Raw genomic sequence first — 20,922 nt, 5'->3', positions numbered from 1 at the left:
TATTACCCAACAAACATCAGTTCATATTATCTGGCTGTTAGCTTTTGGAAATGTATGCCGATTGGCTGCTGCATTTCCCCTTTTAACAGTGACTACACTTCAGATGTAATTAATTGGCTGTGAAATGCTTTGGAACTTTGAAAGTATAAAAGTCTCCACCGCTCGCTCTCAACTCCTTGCTGCAGTGCTGTTCGAAGTGAGAGTTGCCATACCTAATTTAAAGGGGTATTCATGTGAAAGCTCCCATTTGTCTTCTAGCAGGGTCACTGGCCAGTTTCCCTGCACCTGGAGTGCCAAGCATTGATGCGCCAGGAGTCATAAATTGTTTTGTGACACCAGTGAATAGTCAGATATTTATCTGCAGCCATTCCTTTCAGTTCATATTTGGAGCAGGAGATAAGATTTCCTTTGCTGCAAAGCTGTTTGTTACTGCTAAACTACGAGAATAAAATGCACATTTGTTGCTGGGTTTCTCTTCTCTTTCACCTGTCCTGAAATAGAGCTCCAAGAATGTTGGCAGGTTCTGCATGTTTGCCTAAAATGAGTTCAGACAGTTTGCGCATGGAAGACTTTGCCACACGTTCCAGCAGGAGTCACTTATTTTGCAAAAGGAAACAAAATTTCCTGCAGCACAACTGCTTCTGCTCCTTTCTCCCCTGAGAGGAATTCCATACCAGAAATCAATGTACATGAAGTGACGGTTGTTTGCAGGACGATATGGCACTTGGTACTTCAATGCACATTTTGGAAATTACAAACTTGGCCCATGTGCTAAATGAGATTAGGAGGCTGGGTCCGGTGGAGCACATCTCCACAGTATGGTGTTCCTCCAGTTACCGTCTGTGAAAACCTTTCTTGGCTGAATTGCATGCTGCCACGACCTTGTTTGAGCTTCCTTGCTGATACCAACTGGATTTATATATTTTGTTTGGAAGGGCTGCTAAAAACCAGTCCCAGAATGCAACCAGTTCCTAATCTCAATCCCATAATCTGGACTAGAAAGTTTTGTGTGTGTGGAATCTCTTACATTTTCACCCAGAGGGTGGTGGGAATCTGGAACTCACTGCCTGAAAGGTTGGTGGAGGCGGGGTGGGAATTCTCCCAACATTGAAGAAGTATTTAGATGGGCATTTGAAACGACACAGCAGACAAGGCTACGGACCAAGTGCTGAAAAATGAGGTTGGAGTAGATAGGTTCTTGGAGATTGCATGATGCTGTAATTGAGCGCGAGGATTTAAAGTGTACTGCAGACATCCTTTACACTGATGAGTGCAACATTAAAGTATATGTTGATTTGAGATCTATACGTCTGTTGTACATAAAATGTTATTGGACCATGAAGTAATGCCTGCGCCATTATTGTCGCTTAATTTAAAATCTGAATAAAGCTGGTTTTAAATGCACTTTATTTGGGAAATATATAGAGAACAATATTTATTGGATCCTACATCATAAAGCTTGTGGCAATTCTATCTACATAAGCAGGATCTTCTGCTTACTCAAAGGTTGCAATGTCTTCACTATTGTTAGCACATCTGCTGTGATATTGCCAGATATGCTGAAGAGTGGAGCATGGTTCCTGATGATTGCCATGGTCCTGCTTTGAGGACTCAGTTATATTTATCCCTGCTGTTGTCACTTGTTGAGCTCTGGAGCCTGTGCTGCCTTGGAGGTTTTGTGCTGAATTAGTCTGATGCATACCGGAAATCAATCCTTGTCCCAACGGCTCAGGAACGGCAGCAGTAAGTTAACCAGTGGCATTTAAGTTGATCATCAGGACTTAAGTTGGGGCTTGGGTTCATACTTTAACAGATACAAATATTTTTTAAGGATCTGGAATACAGAACTGTCATACCTGCTGTTTTTGAGTATTTTTGCTTTGCTATAGCATGATTGGGCAATGTTTTCGAAGAGAAATTGAAATGCAGGAGAACAGTTCTATGAATTATGGTGAGTGAGTATCAAAAGTGGGGAAAATCATTGCGAGATAACAGACTTAGCCAGCGATGGAATTAATATACATTCACAATAAACTGCAATGTTCACAACTTTTTATTTGATTACAAAGAGACATCCACTCCCCCCTCCCACCCCAGCAGAAAGCAATGAATCCTGATGTGGTGTCGTTCTAGAGCTTGCTCAAGTGTCTAGTCAGGTGTGAGCATAAAAAACGTGCACATCACATTGCTCCCAAAATGCCACATAAGAGCTTCACTGTCGAGCCTGATCCTGTACTCGCCTACATACTTCCCTATGGGGGATGCTGGAGTGCGAGGAGTGGCGCTGCTGATTTTCTGCTCCTTCGTTATTGCAGCACCATTAATGGTGCTCTAGCTGACAGCAGCTAACTCCGCACAGGCCAGGAATTGAACCGGAGACTTTCTGGTCTGTGAGTTGTGTTGCCTTTACCCATTGAGCCCATGGGACAATCTTGTAACAACAACTTAGTTATATAGCGCCTTTAATGCAATTGAAGATTCCAGGATCATAGGAGTATTATCAAACAAAACATGACACCAGGCCTCATGAGATGGTAGGGCATAATGACCAAGAGGTTAGTCAAAGAGGTTGGTTTTAAGGAGCCTCTTAAAGGAGCAAGACGAGGTGGACAGCTGCAGGAAGGGCATTTCAGAAGAAAGAAAATCTTGTGTTTATGTAGCACCTTATTACATCTCCCCAAATACTTCCCATACAATGAAGTTGTTTTGAAGTGCAGTTATTTATTATGTAGGCAAATGCAACATCCATTTTGCGCACAGCAATATTCCATAAACTGCAAAAAGCGATAAAAGATCGGTTTATTTATTTTGATCGCATTGGTTGAGGGAGTTATATTAGCCAAACCAGTGGGAGAATTCCTTACAACTCTTTCCTCCCGCAGTAGCGTCGTTAACATCTGCCTGATCTAACAGAGCAGGGTCTCTGTTTAACACTCTGATAATGTAATATTCCTCACCACTATACAAAAGGGTTGGTCTAGGTTAAAATCCTGGACAAGGGTGTGAACCTACAACCTTCAAACCTGGAGGTGAGTGCTGATTACTGAGCCAAACTAACTCAAACAGACGGACGGATTAAGTTGTAATTTCATTTGGTTTTTTCCCCTTAAAAACAATACTTTCCTCATTCTCCTCTCTCAGTTTCCACCCACTGAGATCCATACTATTCTGTAGGTAACTCGTTAGGAAGAGAGACACAGTTGGGTTTTCCCTCTGAAACTCCCTTCTTCTCTGTGGGCAAGTGGCTTGAAAGCTTTCTTGAATCACTGGGAGTACACAATGTGATCAAGGACCTGAATCCTTACACAAAGGGACTGTGCATTCAAACAATGGCCACTTTCAGCCCATCAACCATCACAAAGCCCACGTGACTCAGTTATTTTTAAGCTTTTATTTCCAACTGAATGATTTGAGCTGTGAGACTTTGGTAGGCTGAAAGGCTTGGGAAGGAGCTGCTCCTGGAGGAATAAATCCAAAGTCAGATACCAAGAACTTTCTATGAGGCCTATGCAAGACATAATGAGATAAAAACTTGAATGTTCCTATAATAGTGAGCCAACATCCTGTGCCACCAAGCCATCTTGATCCCTTCATTATGCGTCCCATTTCTAACAAGATATTTTTAATAGAATTATTTAATACTTTACAGCAGTAAGATGCCCATATGATTGTCAATTAACATTAAAACAATAACTAGGAACAGAAGGAAAAAAAATTGAAAGATCATTTTGACTGAATCACTAACATCCACAGTTTCTCCTCCCCTCTCAAAGGATTAGATTCATAGAATCATGTAATGACCACAATATGTTTGGTTTCTGAAGAAATGGAAACATTGTCATCCTCCTTGACATATCGCTTGGGCATGTACTTTACAACACTGGCTGTTAAATGATACCTGAACTCTTTGTGCATAAAGTTGTAGAGAATGGGATTTAAAACACAGTGGGAAAAGGTGAGGCACTCCACAAGGTCATAAAGGTAATAAACTAACTGGTACACAGCACATTTTAAAAACACATCGAAAAGGGAAAGAAATACAATTATGTAAAAAGGCGTCCAGCAAAGCAAAAATGCGATGATATAAGCATATATTATTTTGCGGGTCCTTATGCTTTCTATGTTACTGGAGTCTTTCACAGCTCTTGCAGTGAAAACATTACTCACCATAATTATAGGCAAAGGAATAATGAAGCCAAAAAGTAAAGTTAGAGAGCCTGTAACATTCAAAAATAGCATATTCTTTGCGAAGCAGTAAATATACACAGTTCCTAAAGTTTCAACATATATAAATTGTGGTATGGATAACAGCACAGCCACAGTCCACATACACACACACACCATCCTGCGGATTTGTTGGTCTCTTGATCCCTGGGCTTGGAGTGGGTATCGCAGTGAGACGTATCCATCGACGCTAAAACAGGCCAAGAAGAAGATGCTACTGTACAGAGTAACAAAATAAAAGAAGGAATCAAATTTACACAGAATGCTTCCCCAGATCCATTGGTAATTGTACAAAGTCTCTGTCATCCTCAACGGTATGAATAAAACTGCACACATGTCAGCGATAGCCATGTTAAAAATGTAAAGGTTGCTTTCTTTCCTGGATTCCCTCATCCGCCAGTTTATCCAAATAACAATTATATTCTCTATCAGACCTACTAGAAGAAAGAATAGGTAGAAAGAAAATGTTGATATGTCCAATGCCTTGTAATTCAAATGAATCCAACAGAGGCAGTCATCACCATGGCACTCATCACTGTTGTTGGCATGGAAGCTGCTATTAGAGGTGGCCATTTCGGAGTCCTCTTTGTAGAACCTGCAGAAACGAGAACCATTTGTAATACTGAATCAAAAAGTATTTTGATTAAATACAGTATCCACGAGCTGCCTCAATGGCATAGCTGCATTGTCTGGTTTGGAGCTAAAGTAAATAAACCAGGAAAGTCCCAGATTCAGTCTGCATTGACTTTAGCAGCAGCATTGTTACAAGTGGCACGAGTGTCCCCTGGGCAATAAGCAACCAGTAAACTGGAAATGAATAACAGGATCAAACTCAGTTGAGATGCCCCCTCAGTTGAATAGCTCTCCAATACTCACTGTCCAGCCCTGCACAACAAGAATACTCACCTGGGCAAGAGAGCAGAAGAGTACATGAACCAATGGAACCATATGCCTGCCTGAGTCATTGCTTTCAGATGTGGAAAAAAAATCAGCTTTTTCCCAGTCCTTGTTGTTTTCCTGTACTGTGTAATATCTTTCTCATCTCTTGTCTTATGTTTGGTTGATTTCAGTAGCCATTTGTCTTTTTTTAAAGAGGCACTGGTGCCCCCCACCACAATATCTTGACTGCATGGTGTGGTAGTAAAACATAGGAGACTTGAAGGTTTCGTCCCACTCTCTGCTGAGTTAAGTGATATGAGCTGAGGCATCTGTAAAGGGAGCTACAAATGGTTTTAGCATTCCTTCACACAAAGGCCAGTGGACATCTGGAACTTCCTCCCCCCAAAAATCGTTGAAGCGGAGGGTCAATTGGAGATTTCACAATTGACATCGCTAGGTTTTGTTCGGCAAGGGTGTTAGCAAGCAAAGAAAAGCGAGAAAGAAATTGTAATTATACAGGATGTCCCAAATTGTTTTATGGTCAATTAAGTACTTCTGAAATGTAGTCACTGTCGTCATGTAGGAAACAGGCAGGCAATTGCACACAGCAAGATCCCATAAAGAGCACTGAAATAATGACCACTTTTGTTTTGAGTGTCAGTTGAAGGATAAATATTGACTGAAGGTATTCCTCCGCTCTTCTTCAAAGCGTAGCTATGGGATCTTTTACGTCCACCTGAGAGGGAAGACAGAGCCTCAGTTTTTCAGTCTCGTCTGAAAAGCAGCACCATAGTGACCAGCACCCACAGAAATACATGTTAGCAAGAGTCAACGTCTTCAGGAGAGGGAGGAAAAAGAACCACCATCTTTGTGCTTAGGAGGGAAAACAACATCACCTTTATCACAATGTTGGAGTACAGGAATAGTCAGGAAGGAGTTGCCTTGGGAGCCTTCAACATTGACTCCGGACTCCATGAATTCTCATGACATCAGATCAAACATGGGCTGATTACAACTCTGCATGCCCCCCACCCGCACCCTCCACCCCTCAGCTGATGTATCAGTACTCCTCCATGTTCACTTAGAGAAAGCTCCGAGGGTGGCAAGGGTACAGAATTAACTCTGGGCGGGGGACTTCAATGTCCATAATCAAGAGTGCATCGGTAGCAGCACTATAGACTGGCCAAGTCCTAAAGATATAGCTGCTAGATTGGGTCTGCAGAAGGTGGTGTGAGAACCAACAAGTGGGAGAAGATATACATGACCTCATCCTCACCAACCTGCCTGCCGCAGAAGCATTTGTCCAAGACAGGAGCATTAGGTGTGACCACCGCACAGCCTTTGTAGAGACACAGTCCCATCTTCACTTTGAGGATACATCATGTTGTGTGGCACTACCACCATGCTAAATATGATAGATTTCAAACAGAGCCAAAAACTCAAAACTGGGCATCCATGAGGTGCTGTGGGCTATCAGAAGCAGAATTGTCCTCAACCACAATCTGTAACCTCATAGCCTGGCATATCCCCACTCTAACGTTAACATTACCATCAAGCTGGGGGATTGACCTTGGTTCAATGACATGCCAGGAACAACACAGGCCTACCTAAATATGAGGTCACAGCCCGGTGAAGCTACAACACAGGACCACTTGTGTGCCAAACAGCGGAAGCACCATGCGATAGACAAAGCTAAGCGACCCCAGAGCCAACAGAACAGATCTGAAATCTGCAGTCCTGCCACATCCAGCTCTGAATGGTGGTGGACAATTAATCAACTCACTGGAGGAGGAGGCTCCACAAATATTCCCATCCTCAATGCTGGGGGAGCCCAGCGTGTATGTACAAAAGACAAGGCTGAGAAAGGGGTGGGTAGGATAGGTCTTTCATTCAGGGCTGAATGCGAAGAACAGAGGGGTTGCAATACTGGCGGGGAAGCGGGTGTCGTTCGAGGCACTGAATATTGTAGTGGATAATGGAGGTCGATATGTGATGGTGAGTGGTAGGTTGCAGGGGGTGCGGGTGGTACTGGTGAATGTATATGCCCCGAATTGGGATGATGCCGGATTTATGAAACGCATGCTGGGTCGGATTCCGGATCTGGAGGTAGGAAGCTTGATAATGGGGAGGGGACTTCAAGACTGTGCTGGACCCAGCACTGGACCGTTCTAGGTCCAGGACGGGTAAGAGGCCGGCTGCGGCCAAGGTGCTCGGGGGGGGGGGGGGGGGGGTTCATGGACCAGATGGGGGGAGTGGATCCATGGAGGTTTGCCAGGCCACTGACCAGGGAATTTTCCTTCTTTTCCCACGTCCATAGAGCCTACTCCAGGATAGACTTTTTCATTTTGAGTAGGGCGCTAATCCCGAAAGTGGAGGGAACGGAATATTCGGCCATAGCCATCTCAGACCACGCCCCGCATTGGGTGGAGCTGGAGTTGGGGGAGGAGAGGGACCAGCGCCCGCTGTGGCGCCTTGATGTGGGACTGTTGGCGGATGAGGGGGTGTGCAGGTGGGTGCGGGGGTGTATTGAAAGATATTTGGAGGCCAACGACAATGGGGAGGTGCAGGTGGGGGTAGTCTGGGAGGCGTTGAAGGTGGTGGTCAGGGGAGAGCTAATCTCCATTAAGGTCCACAGGGAGAAGAGCGAGGAGAGGGAGATGTTGGTGGACAGGAGGTATGCAGAGGCCCCCGAGGAGGGGCTACTCAGGGAGCGACGGAACCTCCAGACGGAATTCGGCCTGATGACCACTGGGAAAGCAGAGGCACAGTGGAGGAAAGTGCAGGGGGCGGTTTATGAGTATGGGGAGAATGCGAGTCGGATGCTGGCACAACAGCTTCGTAAGAGGGAGGCAGCGAGGGAGATTGGTGGAGTTAAGGATAGAGGGGGGAATACGGTGCGGAGTACGGTGAGAATAAACAAGGTATTTAGGGACTTCTATGGGGATCTGCACAGGACTGAGCCCCCAGCGGGGGAGGAGGGGATGCGACGATTCCTGGATTAGCTGAGGTTCCCGAGGGTGGAGGAGGAGCAGGTTGCTGGTTTGGGGTCGCCAATTGGGCTGGAGGAGCTGCTTAAAGGATTGGGGAGCACGCATGCGGGGAAGGCCCCGAGGCCGGATGGGTTCCCGGTTGAATTCTACAGGAAATACGTGGACCTGCTGGGCCCGTTGCTAGTGAGGACTTTTAATAAGGTGAGGGAGGGGGGGGACCTTGCCTTCGACAATGTCCAGGGCGCTGATTTCTTTGATCTTGAAGCGGGATAAGGATCCATTGCAATGTGGGTCGTATAGACCGATCTCGCTCCTCAATGTTGACGCCAAGTTGCTGGCGAAGGTGCTGGCTACGGGAATTGAGGACTGTGTCCCGGGGGTGATTCATGAGGACCAGACGGGATTTGTGAAGGGTAGGCAGCTAAATACAAATGTGCGGAGGCTCCTCAATGTGATTATGATGCCCTCGGTGGAGAGGGAAGCGGAGGTAGTGGCAGCTATGGACGCGGAGAAGGCCTTTGATCGGGTGGAGTGGGAGTATCTTTGGGAAGTGTTGCGGAGGTTTGGGTTCGGGGAGGGGTTCATCAGTTGGCTCAGGCTGCTATATAGAGCCCCAGTGGCGAGTGTGGCTACGAACCGGCGGAGGTCGGAGTACTTTCGGCTGTACCGGGGGATGAGGCAGGGGTGCCCCTTATCCCCCTTGTTGTTTGCACTGGCAATTGAGCCACTGGCCATGGCACTGAGGGAGTCCAGGAAATGGAGGGGATTGGTTCGGGGGGGAGAGGAACACGGGGTGTCATTGTATGCCGACGACCTGTTGTTGTATGTGGCGGATCCAGTGGAGGGGATGGCGGAGGTCATGCGGATCCTTAGGGAGTTTGGGGACTTTTCGGGGTATAAACTCAACGTAGGGAAGAGTGAGCTCTTTGTGGTGCATTCAGGGGACCAGGGAAGGGGGATAGACGAGCTACCACTGAAGAGGTGGAAAGGAGCTTTCGGTACCTAGGCATCCAAGTAGCTAGGAGTTGGGGGGCCCTCACAAGCTCAATTTGACGCGGTTGGTGGAGCAGATGGAAGAGGATTTTAAAAGATGGGATATGCTGCCACTCTCACTAGCGGGTAGGGTGCAGTCGGTCAAAATGACGGTCCTCCCGAGGTTTCTCTTTGTGTTCCAGTGCCTTCCCACTATGATCCCCAAGGCCTTTTTCAAACGGGTAAGCAGGAGCATCATGGGATTTGTGTGGGCGAATAAGACCCCGAGGGTGAAGAGAGTGTTTCTGGAGCGTAGCAGGGACAGGGGGGGGGGGGGCTGGCGCTGCCGAATTTGTGTGGCTATTATTGGGCAGCCAATGTGGCGATGATCTGTAAGTGGGTAATGGAGGGAGAGGGGGCGGCGTGGAAGAGGCTAGTGATGGCGTCCTGTGTGGGCACGAGCCTGAGGGCGCTGGTGACGGCACCGCTGCCGCTCTCGCCGACAAGGTACACCACGGGTCCGGTGGTGGCGGCGACGCTGAAGATCTGGGGGCAGTGGAGGCGACACAGGGGCGAGGTGGGAGCCTCGGTTTGGTCCCCGATTCGGGAGAATCATCGGTTTGTCCCGGGAAGGATGGATGGGGGGGTTTCGGAGCTGGCATCGGGCAGGGATTAGAAGAATGGGGGACCTGTTCATCGATGGGACCTTTGCGAGCCTAGGGGCGCTGGAGGAGAAGTTTGGGCTACCCCCGGGAAACGCTTTCAGGTACATGCAAGTGAGGGTGTTTGTGAGGCGGCAGGTGAGGGAATTCCCGCTGCTTCCGGCAAGTGGGATTCAGGACAGGGCGATTTCGGGTGTATGGGTTGGAGAAGGCAAGGTGTCGGCGATTTACCAGGAGCTGAAGGAAGAGGAGGAGGCCTCGGTGGAGGAGTTAAAGGGCAAGTGGGAGGAGGAGTTTGGGGAGGAGATAGACGAGGGTCTATGGGCTGATGCCCTGAGTAGGGTTAATTCTTCCTCCTCTTGTGCCGGGCTCAGCCTAATACAGTTCAAAGTTACTCACAGAGCGCATATGACAGGGGCGAGGTTGAGTAGGTTCTTTGGGGTGGAGGACAGATGTGGGAGGTTCTTGAGGAGCCCGGCAAATCACGTCCATATGTTCTGGTCGTGCCCGGCGCTGGATGGGTTTTGGAGGGGTTTTGCGAGGACTATGTCCAAGGTGGTGACGCCCGGGTCAAGCCGAGCTGGGGATTGGCATTATTCGGGGTATCGGACGAGCTGGGAGTGCAGGAGGCGAAAGAGGCCGGTGTTCTGGCCTTTGCGTCCCTGGTAGCCCGGCGGAGGACTTTACTAATATGGAAAGATGCGAAGCCCCCTAGTGTGGAAGCTTGGATCAATGACATGGCAGGGTTCATCAAGCTGGAGAGGATAAAGTTTGCCTTGCGAGGGTCTGTGCAAGGGTTCCTCAGGAGGTGGCAACCGTTCCTAGACTATCTCATGGAGCGTTAGGAGGAGGTCAACAGCAGCAGCAGCCCGAGGGAGGGGGGTGTTTCTTTTGGGGTGGCGTTTGGGTGAAGGTGGGGGGGGTTTCCCTATTTGTGTTTTTAAATGTTATATGGGGGAAATCCAATGTATAATTTCTGATTGTTGTGTTCTTGTCTCTTTCTTTTTGTTGGGGGGGGGGGGGGATTTTGTTGAAAATTTGTTGAAAAATTTGAATAAATATATTTTAAAAAACAAAACAAAAGACAAGGCTGAGGCATTCGCAACAATCTTCAGCCAGAAGTGCCGGGTGGACGACCCATCTCGGTCTCCTCCGGAGGTTCCCAGCATCACAGATGCCAGTCTTCAACCAATACAATTCATTCCACATGATATCATGAAACGGCTGAAGGTACTTGATCCTGCAAAGACTATGGGCCCTGATAATATTCCAGCAATAGTACTGAAGAATTGTGCACCAGAACTTGCGGCACCCCTAGCCAAGCTGTTCCAGTAAAACCACAACACTGGCATCTACCCGGCAATGTGGAAAACTGCCCAGGTATGTGCTGTACACAAAAAGCAGGACAAATCCAACCCAGCCAATTACTGCCCCATTGGTCTACTCTTGATGATCAGTAAAGTGCTGGAAGGGGTCATCAACAGTGCTATCAAGGGGCACTTGCTTAGCAATATCCTGCTCACTGATGCTCAGTTTGAGTTCTGCCAGAGTTACTCAGGTCCTGACCTCACTACAGCCTTGGTTCAAACATGGACAAAAGAGCTGAACTCTAGAGGTGAGAGTGACTGTCCTTTGACCGAGTATGGCATCAAGGAGTCTAGCTAAACTGGAGTCAATGGGAATCAGGGGGAAAACTCTCAGGCTGGTTGGAGTCATACCTAGTCCAAACGTTGTCATTGTAGGAGATTAATCTTCTCAATTCCAGGACATCACTGCAAGAGTTCCTCAACACATAAATAAATAAGTAGCCAGGGAGAAATAGCCAGGACAAGACAGAAAGAGGAAAGCGAGGGGGGATCGGGAGAGGGGTGGGTTGGGGGTGGGGAGCACAGTGAGGTAGCAAAACCCAGCAAGAAAGAATGTGGGGCAGCAGCGAAGGTAGGGGTGAAGGTGGGAGAACAAAAAAGGGGAGTCAGAAGGGGAAGAGATAAGAGAACAAAAACGGGTGGGGGGAGCACCTGGGAAGACCTGTGGCAGCAACCACAGCATAGTGAAAGAATGCAAAGAAAAATGGGAAGGAGAAACGAGCAATGGCCGATCCCAAGGCAACTGCACAAAATAATTTAAAAAGTATTAGGGGGCACCACCTAGGTGCCTCCTCCATCCTAGGTAGATGATCTGTAAAAAGGAAAGAATAAAAGAGGGGAGAAAAGACCCCCCCCCCCCTCCTACACACACACACACACACCCGTCCGGTTATATTTCCTAGATCCCATATGTTTTGCTTTGCAAGGTATATATATATATATATATATACCTGTACTTCTAACTTGTTTAAAACCCAATAAAAACATTTTTTTTAAAAGGACAGTGTCCTTGGCCCAACCATCTTCAGTTGCTTCATCAATTGCCTTTCTTCCATCATCGGGTCAGAAGTGGGGATGTGCACTGATGATTGCACAATGTTCATGGCTCCTCAGATACTGAGGAGTATCTGAGCAGTTCATGTCCAAATGCAGCAAGACCTGAGAAATATCCAGGCTTGGGTATACAAGTGGCAAGTAACATTTGTGCCACACAAGTACCAGGCAATGACCATTTCCAACAAGACAGAATCTAACTATTTTACATTCAATAGCATTACCATCGCTGAATCCCCCACTATCAACATCCTGGGGGTTACCATTGACCAGAATCTGAACTGTGGCTACAAGATCAGGTCTAAGGCTAGGAATCCTACGGCAATTAACTCGCCATCTGACTCCACAAAACCTGTCAACCATCTACAAGGCACAAGCCAGGATTGTGATAGAATACTCTCCACTTGCCTGGACGAGTGCAGCTCCAACAACACTCAAGAAGCTCAACACCATCCAAGACAAAGCAGCCCGTTTTATTGGCACCCCATTCACAAACATTCACTCCCTCCACCACCGACGCACAGAGGTAGCAGTGCAATCTATAAAATGCACTGCAGGAACTCACCAAGATTCCTTAGACAGCACCTTCTAAACCCACGACCACTACCCCCTAGAAAGACATGGGCAGCACACACATGGGAACACTAACACCTGGAAGTTCCCCTCTGAGCCCACATCATCCTGACTTGGAAATATAGCGGCCGTTCCTTCACTGTCACTGGGTCAAAATCCTGGAACTCCCTCCCTGACAGCACTGTGGGTGTGCCTACACCATATGGGCTGCAGTGGTTTAAGAAGGCAGCTCACCACCACCTTCTCAAGGGCAATTGGGGATTGGGCAACAAATGCTGGTCTAGCCAGTGATGCTTACATCCCATGAATGAATAAAAAATATGTCCATGTGAAACAATGACATGTCTCACAAGTTAATTGTGTCATTATTTTTGAGCAAACAAAAATCACCAAACATGCTGACTTTGGCCATCTAATTATTTATCTCCAACCACAATTAGGAAAAAAAGAAAAAAACAAAGGATTAAACTAAGGCAGTAATCCAGTTCAATCAGAAAACTCAGAACTTGTCTTGTGAATGTACTACCCCCACCATAATCACTGAAATACTCAGCAGGTCAGAGAGAAAACATGTTACAGGTCAATGACCTCACTGACAACCTGAAACCTTCACTCTGTTTCCCTCGCCACAGATGCTGCCAGACCTGTTGAGTATTTCCAGCATTTTCTGTTTTTATTTCTGATTTGCAGGATTTTGCTTTTCAAAATCAGAAAATAACTTTTTATTTTATTGTCTACTGAAAGGAAGTGAGTGACTCACAATCTAAGACTGAAGAGGGGCAACGTGCCTTGCTGTACATTTCCTTATCTGTAAAGCTAAAGAAAAAGTATTGTAAAGCTGTCACCATTTGTCATGAATGTTTAATCAAATACTTTTCCTTCAACTTCACACAGAGTGAAATAGAGTTTGCTTGCTGAGTAAAATTTCCTTTCTCTCTCAGTGGGGCTAGCAGAATGGAAAATGCTGTGAGAAAAGGTGGGATTGACAGTTTTGTTGGGACAAGGTTGCAGTTCACCCTGTGTAGGCGGGCTCCTCCAAAAGGCACATTACCCACAGATGTACAGATCAGACGATTCCTGGTCTGTGCTGAGGTAGGTGATCTGTGTCAGAGAAGAGTTGCAATAATTGGTCTCAGCACAGTTGGGCAGGAAAGGACGAAAATTAATCAGGCTCTGACTAATGATCAAATTACTCTTTGCTGGAAAGAGCAAGGGCAGAATTCTCCGTCCCTCCAGGCGCGCCCCCAGGATTCTCCGTTTTGCCAGCTGGCCAATGGGATGCTGGATTCTCTGCCCCGCCGCACCACATTTCTGCCCCGACCCGCCGGCGTGATTCTCCGTTACGCCGACCGGTCAATGGGGTTTCCCATTGTAGGCAGCCCCGCGCCGTCGGGAAATCCCTGGGCTGCCGGCGCAACGGAGAATCCCAACAGTGGAGAAATGTGTGGATGTTTGGTGAGCACTGGATCACGCATGATTGTGATGGTCGCCATTGTGGACTAGCCTGCTGAACCTTCCTGCCCAGACCAGCACATGAAAAAACTGCCACTTGGTTAAGGTACCAGAAGAGCATTCGCATATCTAAAATTCTAGCCTGGCATTGAAATCAATGCCTTAAGGAGAGAAGAGGGGGGGATGACACGATTAACAGAGTTAATTTCTGCTAGGGACAGGTGGTTCTCCTGCCTGTCCACTGTAACATCAGTGTAAGAGCTATGGAATCACCTGAAAAAGATCACAGATGAATACGGGATGGATGGAGAATCCTTCATGGAAATTCACCCCCCTAAAATGTACAAACTATTTCAGGTCTGGGTTTAAGAGAAACAAAATGAATGAGGGAATAAAAGAGACTATAAAGGGATTTAGACAGGCTAAGTGAGTAGACAAGGACATGGAAGATGGAATATGACGTGGAAAAAAAGTTATCCAATTTGATAGGAAAAACAAATGCAGAGTATTTCTCAAATGGGAGAGATTGGGAAGTGTTGATGTCCAAAGGGTCCTGGGTGCTCTTGTTCATATGTCACTGAAAGCTAACATACAGGTGCAACAAGCAAATGGGAAGGCTAATGGTACGTTGGTTTTCACTGAACAAGGATTTGAGTACAGGAGTAAAGAAGGCCTGCTGCAATTGTACGGAGCCTTGGTAAGACCACACCTAGAGAATTGTGTACAGTTTTGGTTTCCTTACCTAAGGAAGACTTACTGGCCATAGAGGGAGTGCAATGAAGGTTTACCAGACTAGTCCTGGGGTTGGCAGGATTGTCTTATGGGGAGTGATTGAGGAGACCGGGCCTGTATTCTCTAGATTTTAGAAGAATGAGAGGTGATCTCATTGAACTGTACAAAATTCTTACACGGCTTCACGGAATGGATGCAGGAAGAAGGTTTCCTCTGGTTGGGGGCCATCTAGAAGCAGGGGACAGAGTTTCAGAATAAAAGGTAGGCTATTAAAGACTGAGGTGAAGATGAATTTCTTCATTCAGAGGGTGGGAAATCTTTGGAATTTTTTACCCCAGAGGGCTGTAGAGGCTCAAACATTGAATATGTTTAAGACAAAAATTGATAGATTTCTAGATATTAAAGGTGATCTCGTTGGATAATGGAGTAAGCTCAGGGACCGAATGGCCCCTTGCCCCTATTTCCTATGAATTGGGTAGGTATTTATTTTGTGCTGTAAAGGTTTTAATTAAATCAATTTTGATTTTCACTTCAGCATGAACTGAAGCTGCTGTAGAAAAAGACTTTTGCAGTTTCAAGGTCAACAAGTTTCATTAATCAGTGACACAACTAACTATCTTGCTCCATCTCTCTCTACTCCCTGTCATCGTATTGTACTAAACCTTGCTGAGTTTCTTCAAAAGGTTAATAGTGTACTTTTCCTGTTATGGAACCCACTGCAATGTACTGTGTAAAAAATACATACGGAGTATATCTCATTACAATCTCTGTATTGCAGAAAACTTACCTCTTAAATTATTATACACGGTACGAAAGCTCTCACTAACCTGAATTAATGTTCCTTGTGCCTTGCTGAATGATTTGTTCCAACAGTAAAAGAACCTCTCCAAATGATGACTGTTCAGTTGTGAGATTCAACATTTATTGCTGTGCGGAGCAGGGAGGAAGGAATATGAGGGGGGATTTTGCAGTAAACAGGAAAACATGGGAGTTATGATATGCAACCAAAGGTCAAGGAGCATAAGGTGTTGTAAGATAATGGACATTTTGTTTGGCTTTTGCTTTGAAAGGTCAGCATCATTACTTTCCAAAATGAGCCAAATAACTATTAACCTGGCTAATTGTGCAATGAATAAAGCCAGGGACAAAATTGACATAGGAGGTTGTTTTGTTTAAATACAGGGATAAATTGTGTTGGGGATATTTTCAAAATGAAGGTAGTTTAAAACTCTCCAATTTGTTAATGTCCCTAAAACTTAGTAAGAAGTGTTCAACATACTGTGTGGCCTGGCACTGAGGTAGACAGATCAGGTGATCCATGACTGGATCTGTGGTCTGTATTGCGTTAGTTGGTCTCAACTGAGGTGTCAATAGAGTTACTTGTCAACAGATACCCTCAACTGCGAAAAGGATTAGACTCAGTTGTGATTACTCTTGTGATAAAATATCCCACAAGCACTGGAGGGCTGCTATTGCCCATAGAATTGTATTCAGCATGAGTCAGTGGCTTCATGAGAGTGTGAGTGAAAAGTGGAGAAAGAAATAAACCTCTTCAATGTGACGGGGAATTTCTATCTTCTAATCCATTCAGGTCACTTAGGGGCCTTTTCCTGCCGATCCTCAACCTTTAGGCTGGTGTGTGCCAGATAGATTGGGGGAGAGGGGAAAGTTTACTTTCTTGTGTGGGAAGTAATGGGGAGGGGGGGTGCACAGCTCTGTCCTTTCTGACTGGGGACACCCCTCCCTCCAGGACTGGACACCTCTGAACCGCCCCCCCCCCATTCCTTTTTTTCCCATAACTTTAGAGTACCCAATTATTTTTTTTGCAATTAAGGAGGCAATTTAGCGTGGCCAATCCACCTACCCTGCACATCTTTGAGTTGTGGGGGTGCCTCTTCCGGCTACTGCAGCATTGTGCCTGGGACCATCCCAGAGCACCATGCCAAGCGGCAAGCTGTTTGACTGGAAATAACTCCCATGTTCACCATTTCATCCAGTTGCTGCTGTACTTTCTTCATCAGGGAGTGGGAGACTTCCCGTGAAGTGAAAAGGAGCACTGGTTTAGCAACATCCCTGAGCATAGCCCTTAATGCAGTTTTCAGGCAGCCTTGTCCTGTGATGAGCTTTGAAAACTCTTGTTCATATTTGGAACCAGGCCCTTGTTGGTTGACCTCATCAATCCATTGCAGCAGGTTGAGTTTGATACAGGCATTGTGGCTTAATAGAGAGTAGGCCTGGTTGTGGATGACAAAGACGGTTTGCATAGTTTTGTCCTTATACCTCAGAGTCACCTGCAGGATGCCATTGACTGGATTCCTTCTGTCAAGTGAAGTGGAGTGTCCGTTGTTCAAAGCCAGAGGCTGCAATTCCTTGTGTGACAGGACTGTCACGCTGGCACCGAGGTATCATTTAAAATTTGTTTGATGACCATTTACCAGATGTCAGCATTCCAAACCTCACCCAAGAAGCATGGCTGTGACTTCTGGGTTTTTGGGCTCAACCTTGTGGGTTACTTTTGGGCTATTTGCGCAATGCTCGGGTTTTGACTTGCACAGTTTGCCAAAGTGTCCCTGTCTGTTTCAGTGGAAGCATTGGGCTGTACCTACAGGACATTGATCTCTCCTGTGAGGGTGCTTTGCACTGCAGCACTGGCAAGGTTGTTCTGCTGGGTGTTCAGGAATTGCTTTCCCTGACTTGGATTGTCCCTGCGTCTTTGTGAATAGGTTGGACTGAGGGTTGGCTTCTGCCCCATGTTTATTCTCCCTCCTTAGGTCTGTCCTGTGTTGCTTGTGTAGCTCAGACTGTTTAACTATCTGGATTGCCTGTCTGGTGTTAGATCATCTTTTACTTGCAGTTCTGCAGTATATTTACTGAAGTCTGGAGCAATGCTGTCACTTAAAAATATATTCTTTAAAAGACCCCAGTTTTGTGACTGTTCTGGGCTTTCCGCGAGTCCATGTTGAGTTGGAAGTGGGGAATTGTGATTCATATAAAAGATATTTAAAGTATGGGTCCAGCTTTAAGGGCTTCCAGGGTTTCAAAATGGCGTTGCTGTTCATTGCAGTACAAAGGATTTCCCATATCTACTGATTTTGGCAGGCTCCACAATGTGGCAGCGGCACCCTTCTGAAAGAAACATTTGTAACATTGGCTGTGTGGGGCAGCTATCTGCCAACTTATTCCATTCAATAATTTACTGTTGCAAGTAATGAGACGCTCAAATTAGATTCATAGATGGCTACAGCACAGAAAAGGCCATTCAGCTTCAGTTGCGAGTGGTTTCAGGTCAGAATTTCCATTGGAGGTTTTCTTTATCATTTCAGCATTTTGATCTGGAGCTGCCACCATGTTGGAATGGTGTTAATTGCAGAACATGTCTGTTAAAGAAGTCTTCATAGTCTTCTGGATGTTAACAGCAAGTCTTTATTAATTACTCATTGCTATATACATACAGTAAAGGGTATATGCAAATAGCTATCTCCAAGTCTAGGTCTTAATATGTCTCTGCTCAACACCATACTAACTCTAGGTCTGCGTTATATGTCGTTGTACATCTCCATGTGGTCATAGAGTCATACAGTACAGAAAAGTCCCTTCAGCCCATCGAGTCTGCACCAACAAAACAACACTAAATGCACACTAATCCCACTTTCCAGCACTTGGACCATAGCCTTGAATGTTATGACATTCCCAGTGCTCATCCACCTACCTTTTAAAAGGTTGTGAGGTTTCCTGCCTCTACTACCCTCCCAGGCAGTGCATTCCAGACTCCCACTACCCTCTGGGTGAAAACATTTTTCCTCAAATCCCCTCTGAACCTCCTGCCCCTCACCTTAAAATTATGCCCCCTTTGTTACTGACCCTTCAACTAAGGGGAACAGCTGCTTTCTATCCACCCCGTCCATACTCCTCAGAATCTTATACACCTCAATCACGGTAGCACAGTGGTTAGCATTGTTGCTTCAAACGCCAGGGACCCGAGTTTGATTCCTGGCTTGGGTCACTGTCTGTGTGGAGTCTGCACCTTCTCCCTGTGTCTGCGTGGGTTTCCTCCGGGTGCTCCGGTTTCCTCCCACAAGTTCCGAAAGACGTGCTTGTTAGCTGAATTGGACATTCTGAATTCTCCCTCCGTGTACCTGAACAGGCGCCGGAGTGTGGCGACAGGGGCTTTTCACAGTAACTTCATTGCAGTGTTAATGTAAGCCTACTAGTGACAATAAAGATTGTTATTATTATTAATCAGGTCCCCCCTCCCTCAGCCTTCTCTGCTCTCAAGAAGACAACCCGAGCCTATCCAGCCTCTCTCCACAGCTCAAATGCTCCATTGCAGGCAACATCCTGGTGAATCTCCTCTGTACCCTTTCCAGTGCAATCACCTCCTTCCTATAGTGAGGTGACCAGAACTGCGCACAGTACGCCCGCTGTGGCCTAACCAAAGTTTTGTACAGCTCCAACATAATCTCCCTGCTCTTATAATCTATGCTACGACTGATAAAGGCAAGTGTACCTTCTAACTCCTTAACTACCCTATTAACCTGTCCTTCTGCCTTCAGGGATCTGTGGATAAGCACCCCAAGCTGTTCCTCAGAGCTTCCTAGTGTCCTGCCATTCATTGAGTACTCCCTTGCCTTGTTACTCCTTCCAAAGTGCATTATCTCGCACTTTTCAGGGTTAAATTCCATCTGCCACTGATCTGCCCATCTGGCCAACCCGTCTATATCTTCCTGCAACCTAAAGTCATCTTCCTCACTATCGTGTCATCTGCAAACTTACTTATCATCCTGCCCACATTCTCCTGTATATAGTTTATATATATCACGAACAATAAGGGACCCAGCACTGATCCCTGTGGTACGCGACTGGACACCGGCCTCCAGTCACATGAACAGCCTTCTACCACCCCCTTCTGTCCCCTATCACTAAGCCAGTTTTGGATCCAACTTGCCAAGTTACCCTGGATCCCATGTGCTTTTACCTTCTTTATCAGTCTCCCATGTGGGACCTTGTCAAAGGCTTTGCTGAAATTCAAATAAACTACATCATCTGCACTGTCCTCATATATTTCTAGAATATCTTGGGATTCTCCCTAATCTTACCCATCACTGCTTTTTCATGCCCGCTCTTTGCTCTCCAAATTGCTTTCTTAAGTTCCCCCCTATATAATCCACTAAGGCCTCCACTGATTTGCTCCCTTTGTACCTGCTAAAAGCCTCTCTTTTCTTATCAAATCCTGAATATTCCTAGACATCCAGGATTCTCTGAACTTGTTGCACCTTAAAGGGAACATGTTGGACCTGTAGTCTCATTTCTTTTTGGACGCCCCCCCCCCCCCCCACTGCTCTGCTGTAGAATTTCCCAATCTACTTTGGCCAGGTTCTGCCTTAGTTTAATAAAATCTGCCTTTCAAGATCATTTTTTGCAGACAATCTTTTTCCTTTTCCATAACAAACTTGAATCGTAATGTGTTGTGGTCACTATCACTAAAAGCTGCCCCGCTGCCACCTTCAAACATCTTTGCATCTTCAAATAGCTTTGCGCAGGTCAAAGAGACACAGCCAGAGTGAGACACATCCAGAGTGGGAATTTGGAACTTGGTAATTTGGTGCAGTGAGGTAATTCGGTGCAGAGTGGGAGAAGGTGCTTTTTCCCGACTGTTTTGTTCTCTCTCTTCCTTCTGGCCTGTAACTTTTAATCTGTAGGGAGAGAACCAGAGAGCATCTGAGAACCTTGGAAGGTAAGTAAGTGATTTTTACTCATTTTTACTTTTATTACTTTTTCAAATTGTGTGTGCGGTGGTGGTGGGGGGCGGGGGGGGGGGGGACTGAAGTGATATCACAGAAAAGCTGTGACCTGATTGGCTGCTTGGGAATCTACACAAAATTTAAAAAATTAAGCATTGGTAAACTAATTAAACATAATTACTTAATTATAATTTAGAGGGGTATCTAAGCCAGAGATCGGAGAGTACTGTATTTAGCTTTCACATTTATAGTAGAAATCTAGTGCTAGGAAACATAT

The 20,922-nt window shown here is 46.1% G+C and overlaps 1 protein-coding gene across 1 annotated transcript; it reads right to left on the bottom strand.

Moving 5' to 3' along the window:
• Window positions 1-2,035: 2,035 nt before the first annotated feature.
• Window positions 2,036-15,802, bottom strand: LOC140405489 (G-protein coupled receptor 182-like). Its single transcript, XM_072494002.1, has 2 exons — window positions 15,732-15,802; window positions 2,036-4,819 (listed from the first exon to the last, which is right to left on the bottom strand). Exon 2 carries the CDS (start codon window positions 4,795-4,797, stop codon window positions 3,790-3,792), a length of 1,008 nt encoding a protein of 335 aa, XP_072350103.1. The 5' UTR covers window positions 4,798-4,819; window positions 15,732-15,802; the 3' UTR covers window positions 2,036-3,789.
• Between the last annotated feature and the right edge of the window lie 5,120 nt (window positions 15,803-20,922).

Source organism: Scyliorhinus torazame, chromosome X, assembly GCF_047496885.1.
Source record: "Scyliorhinus torazame isolate Kashiwa2021f chromosome X, sScyTor2.1, whole genome shotgun sequence".
NCBI classification, from domain to species: Eukaryota; Metazoa; Chordata; class Chondrichthyes; order Carcharhiniformes; family Scyliorhinidae; genus Scyliorhinus; species Scyliorhinus torazame.
Note: the sequence above shows the minus strand (reverse complement) of the source record. Positions and strands in the feature narration are given on the sequence as shown.

Coding starts and splice junctions, on each gene's coding strand:
- LOC140405489 (XM_072494002.1), bottom strand. CDS start 4,797: ATGGCCACCTCTAATAGCAGCTTCCATGCCAACAACAGTGATGAGTGC.